Below are 19320 nucleotides of genomic sequence, written 5' to 3'. Positions count from 1 at the left end.
GGTGCACTCAGAGATGATTTTCGCTCAATTTCTCTTATTTACATCTTGTTTGCGTCCTTTATCCCCATCTCTTTCGTAACACACGCACACACACACACACACACACTTTCAGCGAGGTTAGCCGGGCTGAAGAGAGGGTCTGTGTTAGACATTCCGGGAATAGAGCGTCCATGTTTTCCCTGCTTCCCCGGGAACCAGCCTGCAACCAACACACCATCAGAACATCATCCTGTTTACCGTGCCGAGTGTGTGTGTGTGTGCTCGATGCAGGGATATAAGACGACTGCTGAATTAGTTACTGCGAGATTAGCATGCATGCATTACATAATCTCATAGTTGTTGTTTGGTATAACCTCATACAGCTTTGAAAGACCTGAAAAGATCAGAGACTTGTGATTTGAAACTGTATCACATGCATCTGTCGCTTTCACCCACTGTTTTTCATGCCTCTCTGTGTTTCTGCAGGTTGGAGGGAGGTGGACGGGCTTCCCCCCCGCCAGCAGGGTCTGAAAGAGGCGTTAGAGCAGCTCCTGGGGCAAATTAAAGGGGCGCACCGTCACTGCGCATGCCACGGTAAATACTCACTTACTCACTCTGGACCTGAATGAAAAACCTCCTCATTCACACCGAGCCACAGTGACCGCGACCACAAACATTTAAGCGCTTTAAAACAAATGCTGAGTTAATATTTCAGGAGGGGCGAGTGGGCTGAGCTCGCGTGCTCATGTCTCCCGGCCGGGTGCGACTCCGGGGGTCTTGTTTGTTGTTTTTAGTGCATCAGGGCTGAGGGTTTATTTTACTGTGAGTTACAGGGGATAAATTTGACTCGGCCGTAGGAGTAAAACACACTCGCACGTGTGATCACATGCTCTATAAGGAAATCACTGCCTTCTCGCTCCTGTCTGAACACTGATCATTAAACTCTAATTAAACTATAAAGGGCCTTTAGAGACGCAGTCCTCCCCATCTGTGATATATCTGGCTGTTTGGTTTCTCTGAGCAGAGTAGATAATTTACATTCACACACACAGCAAAAAGATGTGCACCGATTTTAAATCACTTGAATTGGGGTCAGTTAAAAAAGACTGGAAGATTTATCTCCACAAACTCCTTTTGGATGATACGCTAACAAAACTATACAAAAAAGCACTATAGTACTATTATGGTACTTTGGACGTGATGGCATTTTTTGTAGGACTACAATGGTACATAAACATTAGGATTTCGTAAAACATGAGCTTTATTTTCCCCACAAAATCAAAAAAAAAAAAAAAATTGTAAAAGAAAAAGAAGCTTATTTTAATATTTTCATGAAAATGTTCTTGCATTGTTCAACATTTTACATGTACTGTAATCTGTAAATCTTTATTATAATGCAAATCACAAACTCATCCTGCACACACAATAGTTTTTGTTAAAATCTGCATAAATTGCAATCTGTACAGCCAAATTGTGCTTTACAAGTGCTTAATTGTTTCAAAATTAATATACAATACAAAAATATACTAGTTGTATGGTGGGGGGGGGGGTGTTGACTATGGCAATATAATCTAAATTATTATGAATATTTTTAGCTGTATATCAAGATGTATTTATTTCTATTTAAAAAATTATTTTCCCCTGAGTGTTTTTTATACACTTTATATTCCTTTAGTGATTCTAGTCTGCTACTTCTTCTTTTTTTAGTTAAAGTTGAAAGCAATAACTTCAGCAGCAACTGTTAGTGATTTATTATTTCAGCTGAAGGCTAAAACTGCATGTCTCTGTTCTGGAGAGGAGCTGATTTGATCTCTTCTACATGAATATCTATATGTGTTGTATTTCACGTCTGTCCTCCCTGTGTGTTCAGAACAATGCAAACCCCTGCCGAACACCAGGAAACACTCTGTGTCTAAAAGTCTGAGGCATCTCTTCCAGCCCACAAGCAAATTTGTCAAAAATCTGAAACGGTGAGAGAAAACAGCATCAGAAAATGGCTGTTGCAATATTAAACGCTCTCAGCACAGCATGTCTTGCATTATCTATGACGCCTCTCTCTTCCTCTCTGTAGAGGTCTTTATCTGGCCTGTATATTTTATAAAGATGAAAATGTTCTGGTGACTTCAGAGGATCAGCTGCCTGTGGTTGAGGTGGACGACTCGTACAGCTGTCACGCGCAGGATTTACTTTGGTTCACAAAGGTATCGGTGATGATGCACGCAGCCGGATTATTCTGTTGAACTTTCTTGAAATAACTAAAGCATTTGGATTGGTACTGGTTTGGTGAAGTTTAGATTAGTTTTTGTTCATGTTTTTATACAGTGCTGCTTGAAAGTTTGTGAACCCCTTACAGAATCTGTGAAAATGTGAATAATTTTAACAAAATAAGAGAGATTTTATTTAGCACTGTCCTAAATAAGATATCTTACATAAAAGATGTTTAAATATAGACAAAAATCTGATTTTATAAGAATGACCCATTCAAAAGTGTATGAACCTGTGTGTCGTTCCCTGGATGATCCATGAATTGAGAGACTTAAACGCAACTATTAAAGGGGGGGTGAAATGCTGTTTCATGCATACTGAGCTTTTTACACCTTTAAAGACTTGGATTCCCATCCTAAACATAGACAAAGTTTCAAAAACTAATGTTGGACGTTTGATGGAGTATTTCTGTGTCAAAAATACTCCTTCCGGTTTCTCACAAGTTTCGGAGAGTTTTTTTCGAGTATGGCTCGGCTTGACGTTAATAGAGCGGAAGGTCCTTGTATGGGCCGTACGGGCTCTTCTCCCGGTAGGGTGCGCGCGTGTGACTAGAGCGAGAGAGGAAACGCACGCCCATAAACACTCTCTCAGGTGCAGATCCAGTCGATCCAGGCGCCGCGCTCCACTTTATTCCTATGGGTGACGTCGAGCGACTTCAACGCTTCAGCACAGCATTCCGGGAAGGCAGCGCTGCATTTGACCCGATTTGAACGCAGAAATGACGGGAAGCGTCACAACATTGCTTCAGTCACGTCGCAAAAGTGGATCTCCACCGTTCACTGCTGTCAGGACTTTACCAAATCATACCAAAGAAGTGTGTTTTTGACGGGGCGGTCCCAGCGATAAAGGTTCGGTCCTGCTTTGGAAGCAGCCGGTGAGTAAAACTGCTTCAAATGTCTGTGCTGTCGGCTATCGTCACGTGAGTAAACATCAGTAAACAACACGATCGCGTGCTTCGTCATTCAAATGCGCTAACGGTTACACTAGTCTGACGTGCAAAACCGTTTTGCTTGCTAAGGTTTAGTCGCATAACGTTACAATAGTCCATAAACCGAATCATGTCCTCATAAACTGCGAGTAAAGACACACAAATGTTGACAGGCCACTAAATACAGTCCATACCACAGAGACGGACGTCCTGCTGTTGCTGTTTCTCCTGTTCAATTTATTTCAGCCTCCGAATGATTCTGGATCGTATATGTATTAGCTGAGCTCGATAGCCATGAGTTTCTCCACGCTTGAGGACGTCACCGATTTGCGACTCGTCATTCTTTAGCTCCACCCACACGATACACCTCCAGGCGCTCGTTTTTTTCCGGAAAGACTCGGTACAGCCTATATTCTTTTATAAATATAATAAAACTAAAGACTTTTCGGAGATATGAAGGATGCAATACTACTCCATAGGTACTCAAGATTGACATGAGATTGACTGAAACTGAGTGCCCCCAACCACCCCCCACATGAAAAACATTTACTGATGCTCCAGAAGGAAACACAATGCATTAAGAGCTGGGATTACATTTTTTTATTTGAAGATCAAGGTAAATTGTACTTAATTTGTGTTCCGGGAAACATGTAAGTATCTTCTTTTGCTTCCAAAGGACAATGCTAAATAAAATAAAAATAAAAACTCGCCCCTGCTCCTAAAGCATTGTTTCCTTCTGAAGCATCATTGAATGTTTCAACCTTTTTTAATAGTTGTGTTTGAGTCCCTCAATTGTCCTCAGTGTGAAAAGACAGATCTCAGAATCATGCAGTCACTTCTGGAGAGGGTTCAAATTATGCAAAAGATGCTGGAAAACTGAAAAATGTGCATGAGTTGGAGGATTTTTCTGACGAATGTTGGTCAGTTTAACTGCTCCGGACAAACAAGTGTCAACCATCACAAAACACAAAAACATCCACGGATCCTCCAGGGAATGATGCAGTGTTGAGGATCAAGGGTTCATAAACTTTTGAACTGAGTCATTTTTATAAATTTTGCAAATTTCTTGTCTTGTGGACTACATGTAAACATCTTTTATGTAAAATATCTTATTCAGGACAGTACTAAATAATAATAAAAAAGATAATAAGTTGTATGATCCCTGTTATTTTATTACAATTATTCATATTTTCACAGATTCTGCAAGGGGTTCACAAACCCCTGTGTGTGTGTGTGTGTGTGTGTGTGTGTGTGTGTGTGTGTGTGTGTGTGTGTGTGTGTGTGTGTGTGTGTGTGCGTGCGCGTGCGTGCGTGCGTGCGCGCGCGCGTGCGTGTCTTACATATATCGAAAACAAAAAGTAACCCAAAATAATTTATGTTAGTATAAGATATAACAAATATATGAAGCTTATTTTACATTGTTTAAGAAGGAGGTCAATGTTAAAATCCAATTTAATTTGAATCAGTTCATTGCATGAAAATGGATTCACTAAAATTAATTTGACCTGAAACACTCATATACACATGCACACAGTAATATAGTGTATCAACATTTGAGGATTAAATGCATGGTGATGCATGTTGACAGGTGTCCCATCTCTGGGAGGAGCTGACCTGGATGCAGCAGAGCATCAGTCCTGCACATGCCTCCAGCTCCTGCACGCTCCAGACGCGCCTCAAAATGATTCAGGCTGCTGCACAACTACAGGTCAACAGCTGCACAACAACTTTATAGCCACTAGTAGGGATGCACTTAAATGATACAGAAACACAGAAATTAAAGTTTTCATTTAGCCAATAGTTGAAACCAAAAATAAACATAAGGTCTTACTTTTCTAGCTAACATTGAATGGTTTTCCTGAGGTAAATGTAAAGTTATCTGACAGTTTACGAGCTGTTTTATTGACGTCTTTCTGCTGTTGAAACACTGATTACATGAGACATTTCAGTAAGCTGTACTGGTTCTTTAAACATGCCCTTGGATGATCATTCATATTTAGTTAATGCGATAACTAGTAATAAAGCGGAAGAGATGATAAGTTCACATGCTCTCCGGGGTGGTGCTTGACCTGAAGAGGATGCGGCGATCATTAAAGAGCAATTTATTATTGATTTCTGATCAAATGGACAGAATTTGAAAGCTGATATATATCTAAACCACAAAGCTTATTGTAATAATTGGATAGGATTGTTATAAGTTTTGTTCTTGCATCAACTAAAAACAGCTTAGTTAATGGTTTTGGCTCTCCAAAACCGTTTCGACAAAACAGTTTTTTCTTATTGCCTTTCTGGACAAATATTTTTGGTTGCCAAAATGTTGGTGCACTAGGAAATACAAATGCATCCAAAAAATGAAAGGGATTATTCACTCTGAAATGAAAATAAAGCCATCTTTTACTCAGCCTGCTGTTGTAGCAGTGCCCTATTTTTTATATAGATTTTATATATATATATATATATATATTATATATATATATATAATATATTTATATATATATATATATATATATATATATATATATATATATATATATATATATATATATATATATATATATATATAATGACTTTGAAAAAACTTGACAAAAAGAATACAAAAGTATCATGCAATGATATAGTGAGATGCGCGCCAAACATGGAAAGTGTTCAGAAAGAATACTAAAAGGTTTTGCGATAAAGAAATCTTATTATTCAGTAAAAATACTGACTTGGCTGTATTTTTACTCTATTGTGGCCGAATTTCTGTGAGTGTGTGCGAGTCGTCAGCAGCCACAAATTGAACCAAATTGTGACCAAATTTAACATAGTTGAGAAATATTTACACTCAAAGCATATATGAGGTGACTGGTTGTTTGTTGTGCAGGCTCTCCTTGGCACGGTGGATCTGGGACAGGTGTATTTTGAGCCCATCAAGGACAAGCACGGTAACGTGGTTTTGGTGCTGATGAAGGACGTGAGCGCATGTGCGTCGCTGGAAGGCTTACGCTGGGTTCCACTCAGTAAATTCCAGCTGCAGCGCAGGTCGTCGTCTTCCTCACCAGACGAGCCCAGCGCACTGGAAACACTCGTCACAACGCTGCACGTGAGTGCTTTTACACACGGAAAACACTAACGCTAATGTGCTGTGGCGTCACACGCTTCTAGACCAATGACAAATGGAAAATGGAGGAACAAAATTGGTGATTAAAAACTGTTATATTAGTGTACAAAAATCATTTTTAGAATAATGAGAAACAAATTCAGTCAGGTTTGCCAGGTTTGATGTCAAACGCCACTGGCTTTCTCATTTCTCAACATTGACGTCAAGCCCAGCGCAACTAATATTTATGTGCCTTATTCAATTTCAGATTTTGGAACAACATTGGATAGAAAATGACATGATTTTTATTTTTGAGTGAACGAATAAACTTGGTATAAAGAAATGAGCCCAAAGCATGGAAATCCGTGGGGAAAAAAACATTTAGTGGGCCACTAGCTACTGTATTCCTCTTTTTAAAATCTCTCTTATTACTTGAGGGCTGTAAATTGTGGGAGTATAACAGTAGCATTGTTCATTTGATGATTTAGTCTGAACGTTGTAAACACGTCACCCGCCGCTGATCATGTGTTTGAAACGGCTCTGGCTGAGGAACATCAGACCCAGTGTGAAAATTATGTTTTGTCTGAGCGGCTCAGATTTTCCCTGTGGTAAAGCTGTGTGTGTGTGTGTGTGTGTGTGTGTGTGTGTGTGTGTGTGTATGTGGTGAAAGTGGTTCCACAGCTCAACAACCACATGGCTCCAGAGTCAGTCTCTCAGTCAAATAGTTTAGAAATGATAAACGTGGGTCAATTTCAGGCTATTGCAGGAAGTTCTTCATACCTCTGAGTCTGTCTGTGTGTGTGTGTGTGTGTGTGTGTGTGTGTGTGTGTGTGTGTGTGTGTGTGAGAGAGAGGAGTAGAGGGTGCCAAATGTCCTCACAAAGATAGTAATACCTGTCATTTTTGACCTTGTGGGGGCATTTTTTGATCCTCAATAGTTTATAAAATATGTCGTCACAAACGTCTCATGTTTTTTTGGGATGGATTTTGACCTGGACCTGGATTTTGACCTTTAAAAGTTCCCCTTTTTATAATGAGCCCTTTGTGTGCAGGAGAAGCTGGCCTATCACCGGCGCAGCAGGAAGTGTCTGTCTCCGGGCCTGTATCTGGGTTACCTGAAGCTGTACACCTCAGTGGACCAGATCAGGGTGCTCGTTTCACACAAACACCCAAACGTGCTGTGCCATGTCAAAGTACGAGACAACGACCATGTCTCTAGGTATGGCGTGTTTATGGCTGTGTTATAAATGTATTTGTCTATATGTGTGTGTAATAATTATTTGTATTTGTTTCGTAGGGAAGAATGGCAGTGGCTTCAGTCACTGAGTTCGCTCGAGGACAGCGCGCAGGTGTGTGCCGACGCTCAGAGCGCTCCACACCGCCTCCTACTGGACTTACGAACCGCTGCTAAAGATTTACTCGGCTACATCAACGTTCCCAATCACCAGGTTTTTGCATTCACACACCCACACATCAGCACGTGTAATTTGTTTGATTGCTCAAGCAAAATCAGTGCCCTTTATTTGGGACCTCAGTGAATCAGGGCCACGCAAACACTGTTATGCATGTATTGTGTGTATAAATGGAAAAGCTTTCCGTTTGGGCATATGGGGTAAAGCTATGGACATTTCTTCACTGAAAAAAAAATTGGTGTAGGATTTACTTTGAAACATTTTTCATACAAACATTTCTTTCTTGAAGTTAATTACAAAGAAATGTCATGTAACATTGATTTAAATGTGGAATTTCTAAGTTGAAATACTGAAAATGCACTTAAAATATACTTTAATAATATTTCTTTTATTTACAATTGGAAAATATTTTTTACATGGTTTATAGTCATGGAAATCTAATCTAATGGCGTCTTATTTTTGAGTCAATTTGTTTTAGTGAATCATTTGAACCAGTTCATGAATCGGCCTGAATGATTCATTAGGGATTATTTATTTTTTGTATGAAATTGTTCTTTTAGTCACAGCTTGCCGGACTCTTAATTCTCAAATAATAAAATATTTGTGCATGCGCATTAATTTATTTATTGATATGATAAGTAGCTATAATTAGCAGTAAGCAGGATAAAGCACATAATGGTATCTCATAAATATAGTGTTTCACTGTCACTTTTAATCAATTGAGTGCATCCTTGCTGAATAAAGGTGTTAATTTCTTTTAAAAAACCTAAACTATAAAAAACTGATCTGAACAATCTAGAAGTAAGCAATTGTTTAATCTTATATACAGCAAAATATGTTGATAGAAATACAATATTCCTCTTTCTGTTCATACATCAGGCTCAGGATTTCCGTGTGTATGTAAAGGAGGTGGTTGAGTTGGGGGAGGGCGTGTCCTTCCTGTTGCTCCTCCCACCCTGCGAGGAGGTATGTTCACCGCCTGGACAGAACAATCTCTGCTCGCTGCGCTCTGGCTTCTTCACCCTCCCGCTGCAGATCTTTGAGTTAGGTGAGAGGACGCAGCGTAAACTCATCCACCCACAAGTATCTCCTGTCCCTTTCTCCTGCTGTGCACTCATTCTCTGTCTGTGCAGTTCATTTCGAGGCCTACTGCCCTAGTTTCATCAGCCTGTATTGCCGCGTGTCGGCTCTGCTGGGTCTGGAGTCCCTGATGTCCCAGCAGACTTTGCGGGAGGCGTTCTCTGAGTCCGAGCTGTTCGCTGCCAAGCAGAAACATCAGCAGGTTGAGGAGTATTTGCAGGTATTTCTGTCCTCTGTGCAATTCAACACTGGCAGCCCGCCACTTCAGTTCAGCTTTCATAAGTGTAACTGATGACAGTAAACCCGCAATAAAAATCAGAGCAAACTGTTCAACTGCGGGAATTTACAGTATCATCTTTAATAGATGCAAGTGGCCCAAGAGCAGAGAAAAGTCCACACCCTGAGCTATCTTAATATTATATAGATTCTTTAATATTTTATTCACTTGTTTTTAAATGGTTTTACTTGTAATAATATTTGTACTTGTTTAAAACAAGCTAAAAAAATAAGCCTTTATTTTTCTTTGGGGGGGGGGGACTATAAATAATAAATAATATGAATAGAAAAGGATTTTCAAAAACAGAATGCAGTGTAAAATCACACTTATATAGATGTGTATGAAATTATAAAACGTGTTAGAAGCAGGAAAATTGGGCAAGCGTAAGGATTTGAGCGAGTTTGACGAGGGCCAGATTGTGACGGCTAGACGACTGGGTCAGAGCATCTCCAAAACTGCAGCTCTTGTGGGCTGTTCCCGGTCTGCAGTGGTCAGTATCTATCAAAAGTGCTCCAAGGAAGGAACAGTGGAGAACCGGCCACAGGGTCATGGGCGGCCAAGGCTCATTGATGCACGTGGGGAGCGAAGGCTGGCCCGTGTGGTCCGATCAAACAGACGAGCTACTGGAGCTCAAACTGCTCCAGAAGTTAATGCTGGTTCTGAAAGAAAGGTACCAGAATTCACAGTGCCTCACAGTTTATTGCGTATGGGGCGTTATAACCGCAGACCAGTCAGGGTGCCCATGCTGACCCCTGACCCCGCCGAAAGCACCAACAGTGGCACGTGAGCATCAGAACTGGACCACGGAGCAATGGAAGAAGGTGGCCTGGTCTGAGGAATCACGTTTTCTTTTACATCATGTGGATGGCCAGGTGCATGTGCATCACTTACCTGGGGAACACATGGCACCAGGATGCACTATGGGAAGAAAGTGAGCAGACAAAGGCAGTGTGATGCTTTGATACATGATGCACATGATGAGGATCGTGACAACGCCAAAAACTGCTCTCATGTGGCATTTTTTACACAAACCTAATTCACCAAACACTTTAACAGTAATCTTCTACTACCTCTGCTATTCCTTAAACACTATGTTCTGATCAGAATATCACACATTTTGTAATGATTCACCCATGTTTCCATGTGTTCGCTCTCAGCATATGGAGGACCTGTGGCGTGATGCCCGGTGGATGGTGGTCCTCCAGTCGGCACGATATAAGCATCAGAGCTCCGGAGTGAGTCTGGGCTGGATTATTGACTTCTCTAAAGAGAGTATCCCGGAGAAAACAGCGTCCACTTCCTCTCAGGTGGACTTCCTGCCCTCACCGACGCCTTCACCAGAGATGACACGCAAACACAGCGGTGAGAGCGCTCATCCGTCAGTCCTGATCTGCCTCTTCATTATATGATGAAATATAGTACATATGACAGAATAACTAGCAACATACTTCAGGGATTCCCAAACTTACTTTGTCTTAAAGTCTCCCTGAAAATGTCTAGTTAATATTTCTGCAATATAATAACACATTCATTTAATGTCAGTTAATAGTTACATAAAATGTCAAGTTTTTAATATTTTTATTTTACAATTATTTATTTCAATTTCACATATTTAGAATTTAAATAAATAGCTTTTCATAAACTAGAGAGAACCCCTTGCAGTTTGCAAACCCCAATTTGGGAAACCCTGACATTGTATAAGAGGGAATCTGATGAATATGAAGTATTAAACTAAGAAATATTTGTTAGTATGATTAATTATGCTTAAGTAAATTTGAACTCTGAGGAGTTAAGGTACAATTCAGTCATCTTACAGAAACACAAAAAAGTTTGGTAGTAATTTCAGACTTGTATAATTTATAATGTCCCTAAATAACACATGAACACATATTTTTTATGCATGGTAATAGTGAACATTGTATGTCAAGCTGGTATATATGTCAAATATATATATCAAACCTGAAAGGGCAAAATTGTAGATAAATATTATTTTAAATTGGGGTCTGTTCCTCATATGATGCTTGTAATACTTTTTTTAGTTTGACATCCCATGGTCACTAAGAACTGTTGTTATGGTAAAACTACTGTTTGTAAAAATATAAAATATACCAGCATACAGGTTTGGAACAACCTAAAGGGCGAGTAAATAATAGTGAACTTAAAGAGGCCATATTATGCCGTTTTACAAAGTCTTGATTTTGTTTTTGTGCTCTACTAGAACATGTTTGAATGTTACCCTATATTCCCAATTGTTGCAGCTCTTCTCTTCCCAGTCTGTCAGTAACGCTCTGTTTAGTTCCTGTCTCTATGAAGCCCCTCCTTCTGAAAAGCACAATGTGCTCTAATTGGTCGACTGGATCAGTGTGTTGTCATTGGTCAAGCGATTTAAGCATGTTTAGAAAATGACCCGCCACTATTAACTAACTCCACCGGTCCCTCTTTCTGTGTTTTTTCCCCAGATTCCCATGGTCTGTCTGATGAGGATAACACATCCGAGGTGTTCCTCACTACTGAAAGCGAGTACAGCTCCAGTGTGGCTCAGAGCACCAGAGAACTGGACCTGCTTCCACCGTCTCCAACCAGCTTCAGATCTGTAGCGTCCACCCACCATTCTTCCTCCTCGCAGTCATCGCCTCACTCCTCTCAGCCGGATGTGCTTCAGACCGGAGGAGGAATGAGCAGACGGGAACTCGTGAATGTTTTCGATAGCGACTTTATCCTCCCGAGCCGCCAGATCGAGCTTCTGCGGGTCACGGAGAAAAGAACGGCGCTGTGCGTCCGAACCAGCAGTCTGGAATACCCGCCTCCTGTCTCCATGCCAACCACACCCACCAGCTCGTCCAATCACAAGGGCTGGATACGCCCTTCCTCCTTTGATCTCTGCTTCTCCGCCCCGGAGCCCCGCCCTGCTCCAGTGCGCACCCTATCAGAGGACAGCGGCGTCCAGCGACTCTCCTCCCACTCCAGCGGTTCTCCACACAGGCCATGCCACACCACATTGAGAGTTTACCCACAGTACCGGACCGGTTTACCCAAGGAAACCAGTGTCAAAGTGAGTGTTTGTGAGCTGATACACAAATCATCATTAGATAAGTTTCCACTCACCTATTTATATGCACATTTTGGGATATTGCATAATAAAACCTTGGATGGAAATGCTAAGATGCTCATAACATGCACATAAGCTACAATACAAGTAAATCCCTCGATGTGCAACAAAAAACCCACATGACTTTGCCTTAATAGAGGCTGTGATTGGGTTACTGGTCTAACTAGTGGACCAATCACATCACAGCATCTCAAATGTTGGTCATCAAAAGGATTTTGTTTAACTCCCTCACAGAAGCGCCTTGTTCTCTTGAACACTGTGGCACCTTTTTCTTCATTTGCAAATGTTTTATGTGATACTTGAATTTTGTTAAATTCGCAACTTTAGATGGAAACATGGCCGCCATAACACTACAGAGAAATTTCAGTTGTCCATCACAGGTTTGGTTTTCATTCATTTATAATGAATTATGGCTATTTATTCCCTAGTTTACTGTTTAGACTTACAGTATCTCTCTAAACAAATTTCAGTACTGTCAAAATAATTAATGCAAACCATCAAAACTAATTTTGGAATGCACCATTCATAACCACAAAATGTCAGATATTTTTAATTAATATTCTAATTTAAATCACATTAATTTTTATTTTTATATATATATATATATATATATATATATATATATATATATATATATATATATATATATATATATATATATATATATATATATATATATATATATATATATATATATATATATATATAAAAATACAAATGCTTTTTATAAAATACTTTATTCATTTAAATTTAATTTAAATACCGGTAACCTAATTTAATTTAACTGTTTATATTGACTAATTTTATTTCCAATAAGTCCATTAATTATCTCTAATTATTATATAGAAATATAAATTATTGTATATAAATAATATAAATATATACAATTTACTTAATACTTATAGAAAATAATTAAATGCATATTTTATTAATTAAAACTTACATAGGTGGCATTTAAAATGTTTATATTTTCATAAATTCATATTGTATTATATTATATTATTATTTTATATTATGTAGTTCTGTCAATCAATTAAAAAACTAAACTAATTTATTGCACATTTCTAAAAATAAATATTTTTATACTGTAATAATTTCACAGTTATTAATGTTGAAACAACCTAAAGACAGTATATTTTAAATATTTAAACATCTTTTTATGAATGAAGGCCAGTATGCCTGATACTAATACTGATACTGATGTCTCTATGAAATAGATTTTTTTAAACATTAATGGTAGACATTCAACATTGCAGTATAATTGAAAACTACATAAATTTCGACATTTATAAGCCTTTAAAAAAACTACTTTTAATTTAAGTGAACTTAAAACATTCTTGACATAAACCCATTATAATAAATGTCATATTTACCTGTGGCCTTCATATATAATCAATATATAGAAATTGAATAAAGTTATCAAATACTTTACAGACATCACAGAAACTGTTTTATTATGCTTCTGTCACTTTAAAATCTGCCGCTGCCAAACATGACGTGGATCTGATTTTCTCACAACTCTTTAAGTCCATTTAAGACGTTATTTAACTCATTTAAGACTTCCCTTATGAGAATACTCAACAAAATGGGAAATTCTTCAGAAATATTTTCAGGAAATTTTGGTAAAAGAAATCTTGCTTCTGATGCGCATCTTTCTGTGCTTGTGTGTGTCAGGACATTCACAGACAGCGCGTCTCTTTTGTCTTGTCGCTCTTGAATGGTTTAAAAGTACTTGCATGAATAAGAGCGTGATCGTATAATGTAATGTTAGCCAAAGGATGACAGAAAAACAACAGATGCTGCGTTAAATATTTTTAACTTGTTAAACTGAAAAAAACGTAACGCATGCATTAACGTGCTAATTTTGACAGCACTGAACATATTATATTAATTCATTAAAAATATAATTCTGCATCCTGTATTGCTAGCTCTTTTAAAACACAGGGGTTAACACCTAACCATATATTGTCACTGTAGCTGACTTCATATGTGTGTGTTTGTCTGCTTTTGTAGTTACGTGTGACTCCAGAGACATCGGCGAAAGAGATGGTTCGTCTGGTAGTCCAGGAGATCAACGCGGTGTGCCATCACCTGCAGAAAGCCGCGCAGCAGTGCTCGTGTGCGGCGGATCAGTGCGGCTACCCGTCCTGCGCGTCTGAGGTGTGTGTCTACGGGAGCGAGCAGCTGGAGCACTTTGGGTTGGTTCTGCTGGTGGATGGGAGAGAGAAATGGCTACAGGACGATTTTTGCCCGCTCACGCTACAAAACCCATGGACACGCGGGAAACTCTGCGTCCGTTTCAAAGAGTATTCGCCGCTCGCACTGCAGTACAGCAGAGCCACGACTGTTTGATCCCTCAAACATGTAAATACACACACACACTCACACACTGACTTACGTGCATAGACTACTGAATTTTGGTGTTTTCCTACTTGCTTCGTACTTCATGAGGTCTTAGGGTTCATGTTTACCTAAGTGGTTTCACCAGGACTGATCGGGGGACAAAAGGAGCCCCATATCACCTGCACTACAATAACAGCATGCTAACCTTATGGGAAAATCAATGTCAAGTGCTTATCAATCACTAGTTAGAGTTAAAGTCAATATGATGTCAAAATTGATTTTCTTGAATAATTCATCGCCGCAGGTTATTTTCTAAAGGTTTTTATAATCCATAATCAAAACTGAATCATTTTCTCCACTTTTGAAGCCAATATATATATATATATTACTGTTCAAAAGTTTGGGATCACTTTATTGATTTATTATTCCCTAAGTTGATACTTTTATTTAGCAAAGGCACAATAAATCAGTTTAAATTAGAATAATTAAATTTATAGTTATAATTTATTTAAAATAAATGCTTTTTTTAATGTTTCTTGAGCAGAAAATCATCATATTAGAATGATTTCTAAAGGATCATGTGACACTGAAGACTGGAGTAATGATGCTGAAAATTCTGCTTTGATCACAGGAATACATTACATTTTAATATACACTGATCAGGCATAACATTATGAGTGAAGTGAAGGCAGCATGTGAACATTTTGTCCTCAAAATCGATGTGTTAGAAGCAGGAAAAATGGGCAAGCGTAAGGATTTGAGCGAGTTTGACAAGGGCCAAATTGTGATGGCTAGACGACTGGGTCAGAGCATCTCCAAAACTGCAGCTCTTGTGGGCTGTTCCCGGTCTGCAGTGGTCAGTATCTATCAAAAGTGCTCCAAGGAAGGAACAGTGGAGAACCGGCCACAGGGTCATGGGCGGCCAAGGCTCATTGATGCACGTGGGGAGCGAAGGCTGGCCCGTGGGGTCTGATTAAACAGACGAGCTACTGGAGCTCAAACTGCTCAAGAAGTTAATGCTGGTTCTGATAGAAAGGTGTCAGAATACACAGAGCATCCCAGTTTGTTGCGTATGGGACGGCATAACCGCAGACCAGTCAGGGTGCCCATGCTGACCCCTGACCCCGCCGAAAGCCCCAACAGTGGCACGTGAGCATCAGAACTGGACCACGGAGCAATGGAAGAAGGTGACCTGGTCTGAGGAATCACGTTTTCTTTTACATCGCATGGATGGCCGGGTGTATGTGTGGCTTACCTGGGGAACACATGGCCCCAGGATGCACTATAGGAAGAAGGCGAGCCGGCGGAGGCAGTGTGATGCTTTGGGCAATGTTCTGCTGGGAAACCTTGGGTCCTCCATCCATGTGGATGTTACTTTGACACGCTCCACCTACCTAAGCATTGCTGAGACCATGTTCAGCCTTTCATGGAAACGGTATTCTGGTGGCTGTGGCTCTTCCAGCAGGATAATGCTCCTGACACAAAGCACAAATGCTTCAGGAATGGTTTGAGGAGCACAACGACGAGTTTTAGGTGTTGACTTGGCCTCCAGATTCCCCAGATCTCAATCTAATCGAGCATCTGTGGGATGAGCTGAACAAACAAGTCCAATCCATGGAAGCCCCACATCACAATTTACAGGACTTAAAGTATCTGCTGCTAACATCTTGGTGCTAGACACCAAAGCACATCTTCAGGGGTCTAGTGGAGTCCATGCCTCAACGGGTCAGGGCTGTTTATGCAGCAAAAGTGGGACCAACACAATATTAGTATCATAATGTTATGCCTGATCAGTGTGTATTCACTAATATGTTTTAAACCGTAATAATATTTCACATTTTCACTGTATTTTTGATTAAATAAATACAGCCTTGATGAACAGAAGAGACTTTCAAACTTTTGAACAATGTAAATATATACAGTATATATAAAATATTATTTAGATATAAAAAGGAAATACATTAATGAGGTAAAATACCATGTCATAATTTCATATTGACTTTAACTGGTTATATGAGTAACATCAGCATTATCACATGTAACATTACAGTTCCTTCCTCTTTATTTGCTCATTGTCTCAGTATTGTGCCACTTTAACGGATCTCTTGTTCCAGAAGGTGTGAGTTCAGCCTTGACAGAACCTCTTCCATAAGTATTCAGAAGTGAAATGTTTACAGCTTGCTGATGGTGGTTTGAAATCACCGAACAAACATGACGTCATGATTTTTCCGTCAATGCATTCTTCCTCAGGACACCGTTATACCCTTCCACCAAACTGCACACACACACACACACAGGACTTATCCAAACTGTGATTACTCCATTGGGATACTCCAATGAGCGAAACACACTGAATTGCTGAACGTTTCTAGAACAGATGCACTTGAGAATGAGTCTACACTGAATCTACCACCAGAACTGAAGCTTTATCCAAATGAAGAGTGACGTTAAACCTCGTTTTGATTGTTTGTGAACAGACACTTTGGACTGAAGGAACAATACGACTCTATAGCGCGACGTTATAAAGCGGGATGGACCGCAGCCGTAGTTTTACAGACTCTTCCTGTTTCTAATGTTCATTTGTGTTGCTTTGCGTAGCGAGGAGCGTTTACTTCTGTTGATCGGCCGTGTTGTAGTGCGGTGAGTTTATTATCGATATTGTGTTTACTGTCTCTGTTTCACGACTGACGGACACACACAAGTGCGAAGTAAAAGTTTTGGTGCAATAATATTTTACACTGTAGCTCGGAAGTGAATTTCTCTTCCAGATGAACGTTGATTTATTATGGGATCATGTACAAATACAAACTCAAGCTGATACACAAGCGCTGTTCCAGATGATGTGTGTTTTGGATTGAGATGTAAGACTGTTTGTGGGTGTGTGTGCGTGTGTGATTTGAGTGTGTGCGAGTGAGTGTGTGTGATTGAATGTGTGCGAGTGAGTGTGTGTGATTGAATGTGTGAGTGAGTGTGTGTGATTGAATGTGTGAGTGAGTGCGTGCGAGTGAGTGTATGTGTGTGTGCGAGTAAGTGAGTGTGATTTGAGTGAGTGTGTGTGGGTGAGTGTGTGCGAGTGAGAGTGTGAGTTTGTGCAAGTGAGTGTGTGAGTGTGGGTGAGTTTGTGTGCAATTGAATGTCTGCGAGTGTTTATGCGAGTGCATAAGTGAGTGTACGTGTGTGTGAGAGTGTGAGTGTGAAAAGTGCGTGAGTGTGCGCAAAAGTGAGTGCAAGAGTGAGTGAGTGTGTGTGTGTGTGTGTGGGAGAGAGAGAAGTTCAGGTAAATCCTACATTATGGGGACAAAATGTCTCCACAAAGATGGCAATATCTGAAATCCTTGTCCGTGTGGGGACATTTTTGGAGGACAACAGCTTATAAATAAGACTACGGTTTTTTGAAAATGTAAAAATGCAGAAAGCTGTGTGATGGGCAGGGTTAGTGTAAGGGGAGAGAATGTACAGTTTGTACAGTAAAACATTTATTATGTCTATGGAAAGTCCTCATAAAACATGAAAACACAACGTGTGTGTGCAGTGTTGGTGCGCACGCGCATACATGTGTGTGTGTGTGTGCGTGCTCCTAGCATGAGCTCATAGTCTTATGGTTGTCCATTTGATGAAAGCATAGTTTTGAGCAGCTGCAGTGTGTGTGTGTGTGTGTATGTGGGTGTGTGTGTTTTGCAGTTTACTACATGTATTAATATGAGCATTTAATTTACAGCTCCAGCATTAATTGTCAGATTCAGAGTCTCTGCACTGAAACTCTCCACACGTCTCATGATAGAGTGCAACAACAGTAGCGTAACGGAAAAATCCCATCAATATTATTTGCAAATAAACAGATTTAACTTTTTAAGCTTTTTAATAATTAAAAAAAGTTGTTCTCCTCAAGTTCACACCGGTGTAGAGATTCACATTAAGCTTAATCCACAAACAAACACAATACTGACAGTATTCATGTTTATCTTTTAGTGCAATTTTTTTTAATTGATTACAATAAATGCCACTTGATTTGATATTCGGTGTCTAATGCAATGACATTCAGACATGTTTAAGTGTGACTTAAGTGTCCAAATATGTTTAGGGGCCACTGTATTCAGTTCCTCCGTCTCTTTCAGTGAAATAATAGACGCTCTCTGATTGACTGAGTGTCTCACTTCTACTAAGTAAAGTGTGGGAAACACTCGACAAACATACACACACACTCTCACAAGAACAGTTCCCCTCACACAAACAAACACGGACAACACAAACTGGCAGACCACACACACACTGCTATACAAGCTCTCCCTCACACTCTCACACACACACACACACACACTCGCATTAAAGTGCAGCAGAGCGTGTGGAAGACCACACACACGCTGCACCTTTAAGGCCGTGGCTGTGACGGTTATCGACAGTAACCTTAGAATTGTAGCAGGGTTCTCACACCTCCTAATTATACCGTGTAGACTCCGGGAAGACCTGCGCTAAATTTAGCCCTCTGCGGATCTGCAAATACTGTTAGCAAAACATTCCCAAAAGACCCTGAATGGATCTGATTCACACAGCTCGCCTGCGTCCCACTGGGGCTCGGGGCAGAAGCTCGCGAGATGCCTGCGTAGGCAGGGTTTAAGGCGCTGGAGGCACGCTAATGATGAGAAGGTTCTTCCAGAAAGATCAGCAGCCAAAATCTGACGCAGCGTTTCATTAGCGACCAGCTCAGTGATCGATCCAAAATGTTGATTATAAATTGAGTTCATAGTTAATTATTATTAATGTTATTATTAAATATAAATATATAATATTGATTATTAATTAATTATAATTTTATAATATATCAGATTGATTAAAAATATAAATATATATA

At 39.8% G+C, this 19320-nt stretch overlaps 1 protein-coding gene across 4 annotated transcripts in view; it reads left to right on the top strand.

Annotated features, from left to right (window-relative positions):
- ankfn1b (ankyrin repeat and fibronectin type III domain containing 1b) overlaps positions 1-19147 on the top strand; it is a 98052-nt gene extending 78905 nt beyond the window's left edge. For all 4 annotated transcript variants that reach the window (XM_067435010.1, XM_067435009.1, XM_067435008.1 and 1 more), the window contains 12 exons: positions 466-573; positions 1850-1949; positions 2051-2180; positions 4761-4880; positions 6036-6254; positions 7303-7469; positions 7548-7698; positions 8542-8710; positions 8796-8962; positions 10177-10381; positions 11479-12071; positions 14142-19147. In XM_067435010.1, the coding sequence (XP_067291111.1) occupies positions 466-573; positions 1850-1949; positions 2051-2180; positions 4761-4880; positions 6036-6254; positions 7303-7469; positions 7548-7698; positions 8542-8710; positions 8796-8962; positions 10177-10381; positions 11479-12071; positions 14142-14480 (2468 nt within the window). In that variant the 3' untranslated portion in view covers positions 14481-19147. The remainder of the gene's footprint in view (positions 1-465; positions 574-1849; positions 1950-2050; positions 2181-4760; positions 4881-6035; positions 6255-7302; positions 7470-7547; positions 7699-8541; positions 8711-8795; positions 8963-10176; positions 10382-11478; positions 12072-14141) is intronic.
- The last annotated feature ends 173 nt before the right edge of the window (positions 19148-19320 follow it).

The sequence above is a fragment of the Pseudorasbora parva genome, chromosome 24, assembly GCF_024679245.1.
Source record: "Pseudorasbora parva isolate DD20220531a chromosome 24, ASM2467924v1, whole genome shotgun sequence".
Taxonomy (NCBI): domain Eukaryota; kingdom Metazoa; phylum Chordata; class Actinopteri; order Cypriniformes; family Gobionidae; genus Pseudorasbora; species Pseudorasbora parva.
The sequence above is the reverse complement of the archived record's forward strand: the minus strand, read 5'-3'. Positions and strand labels throughout refer to the sequence as shown.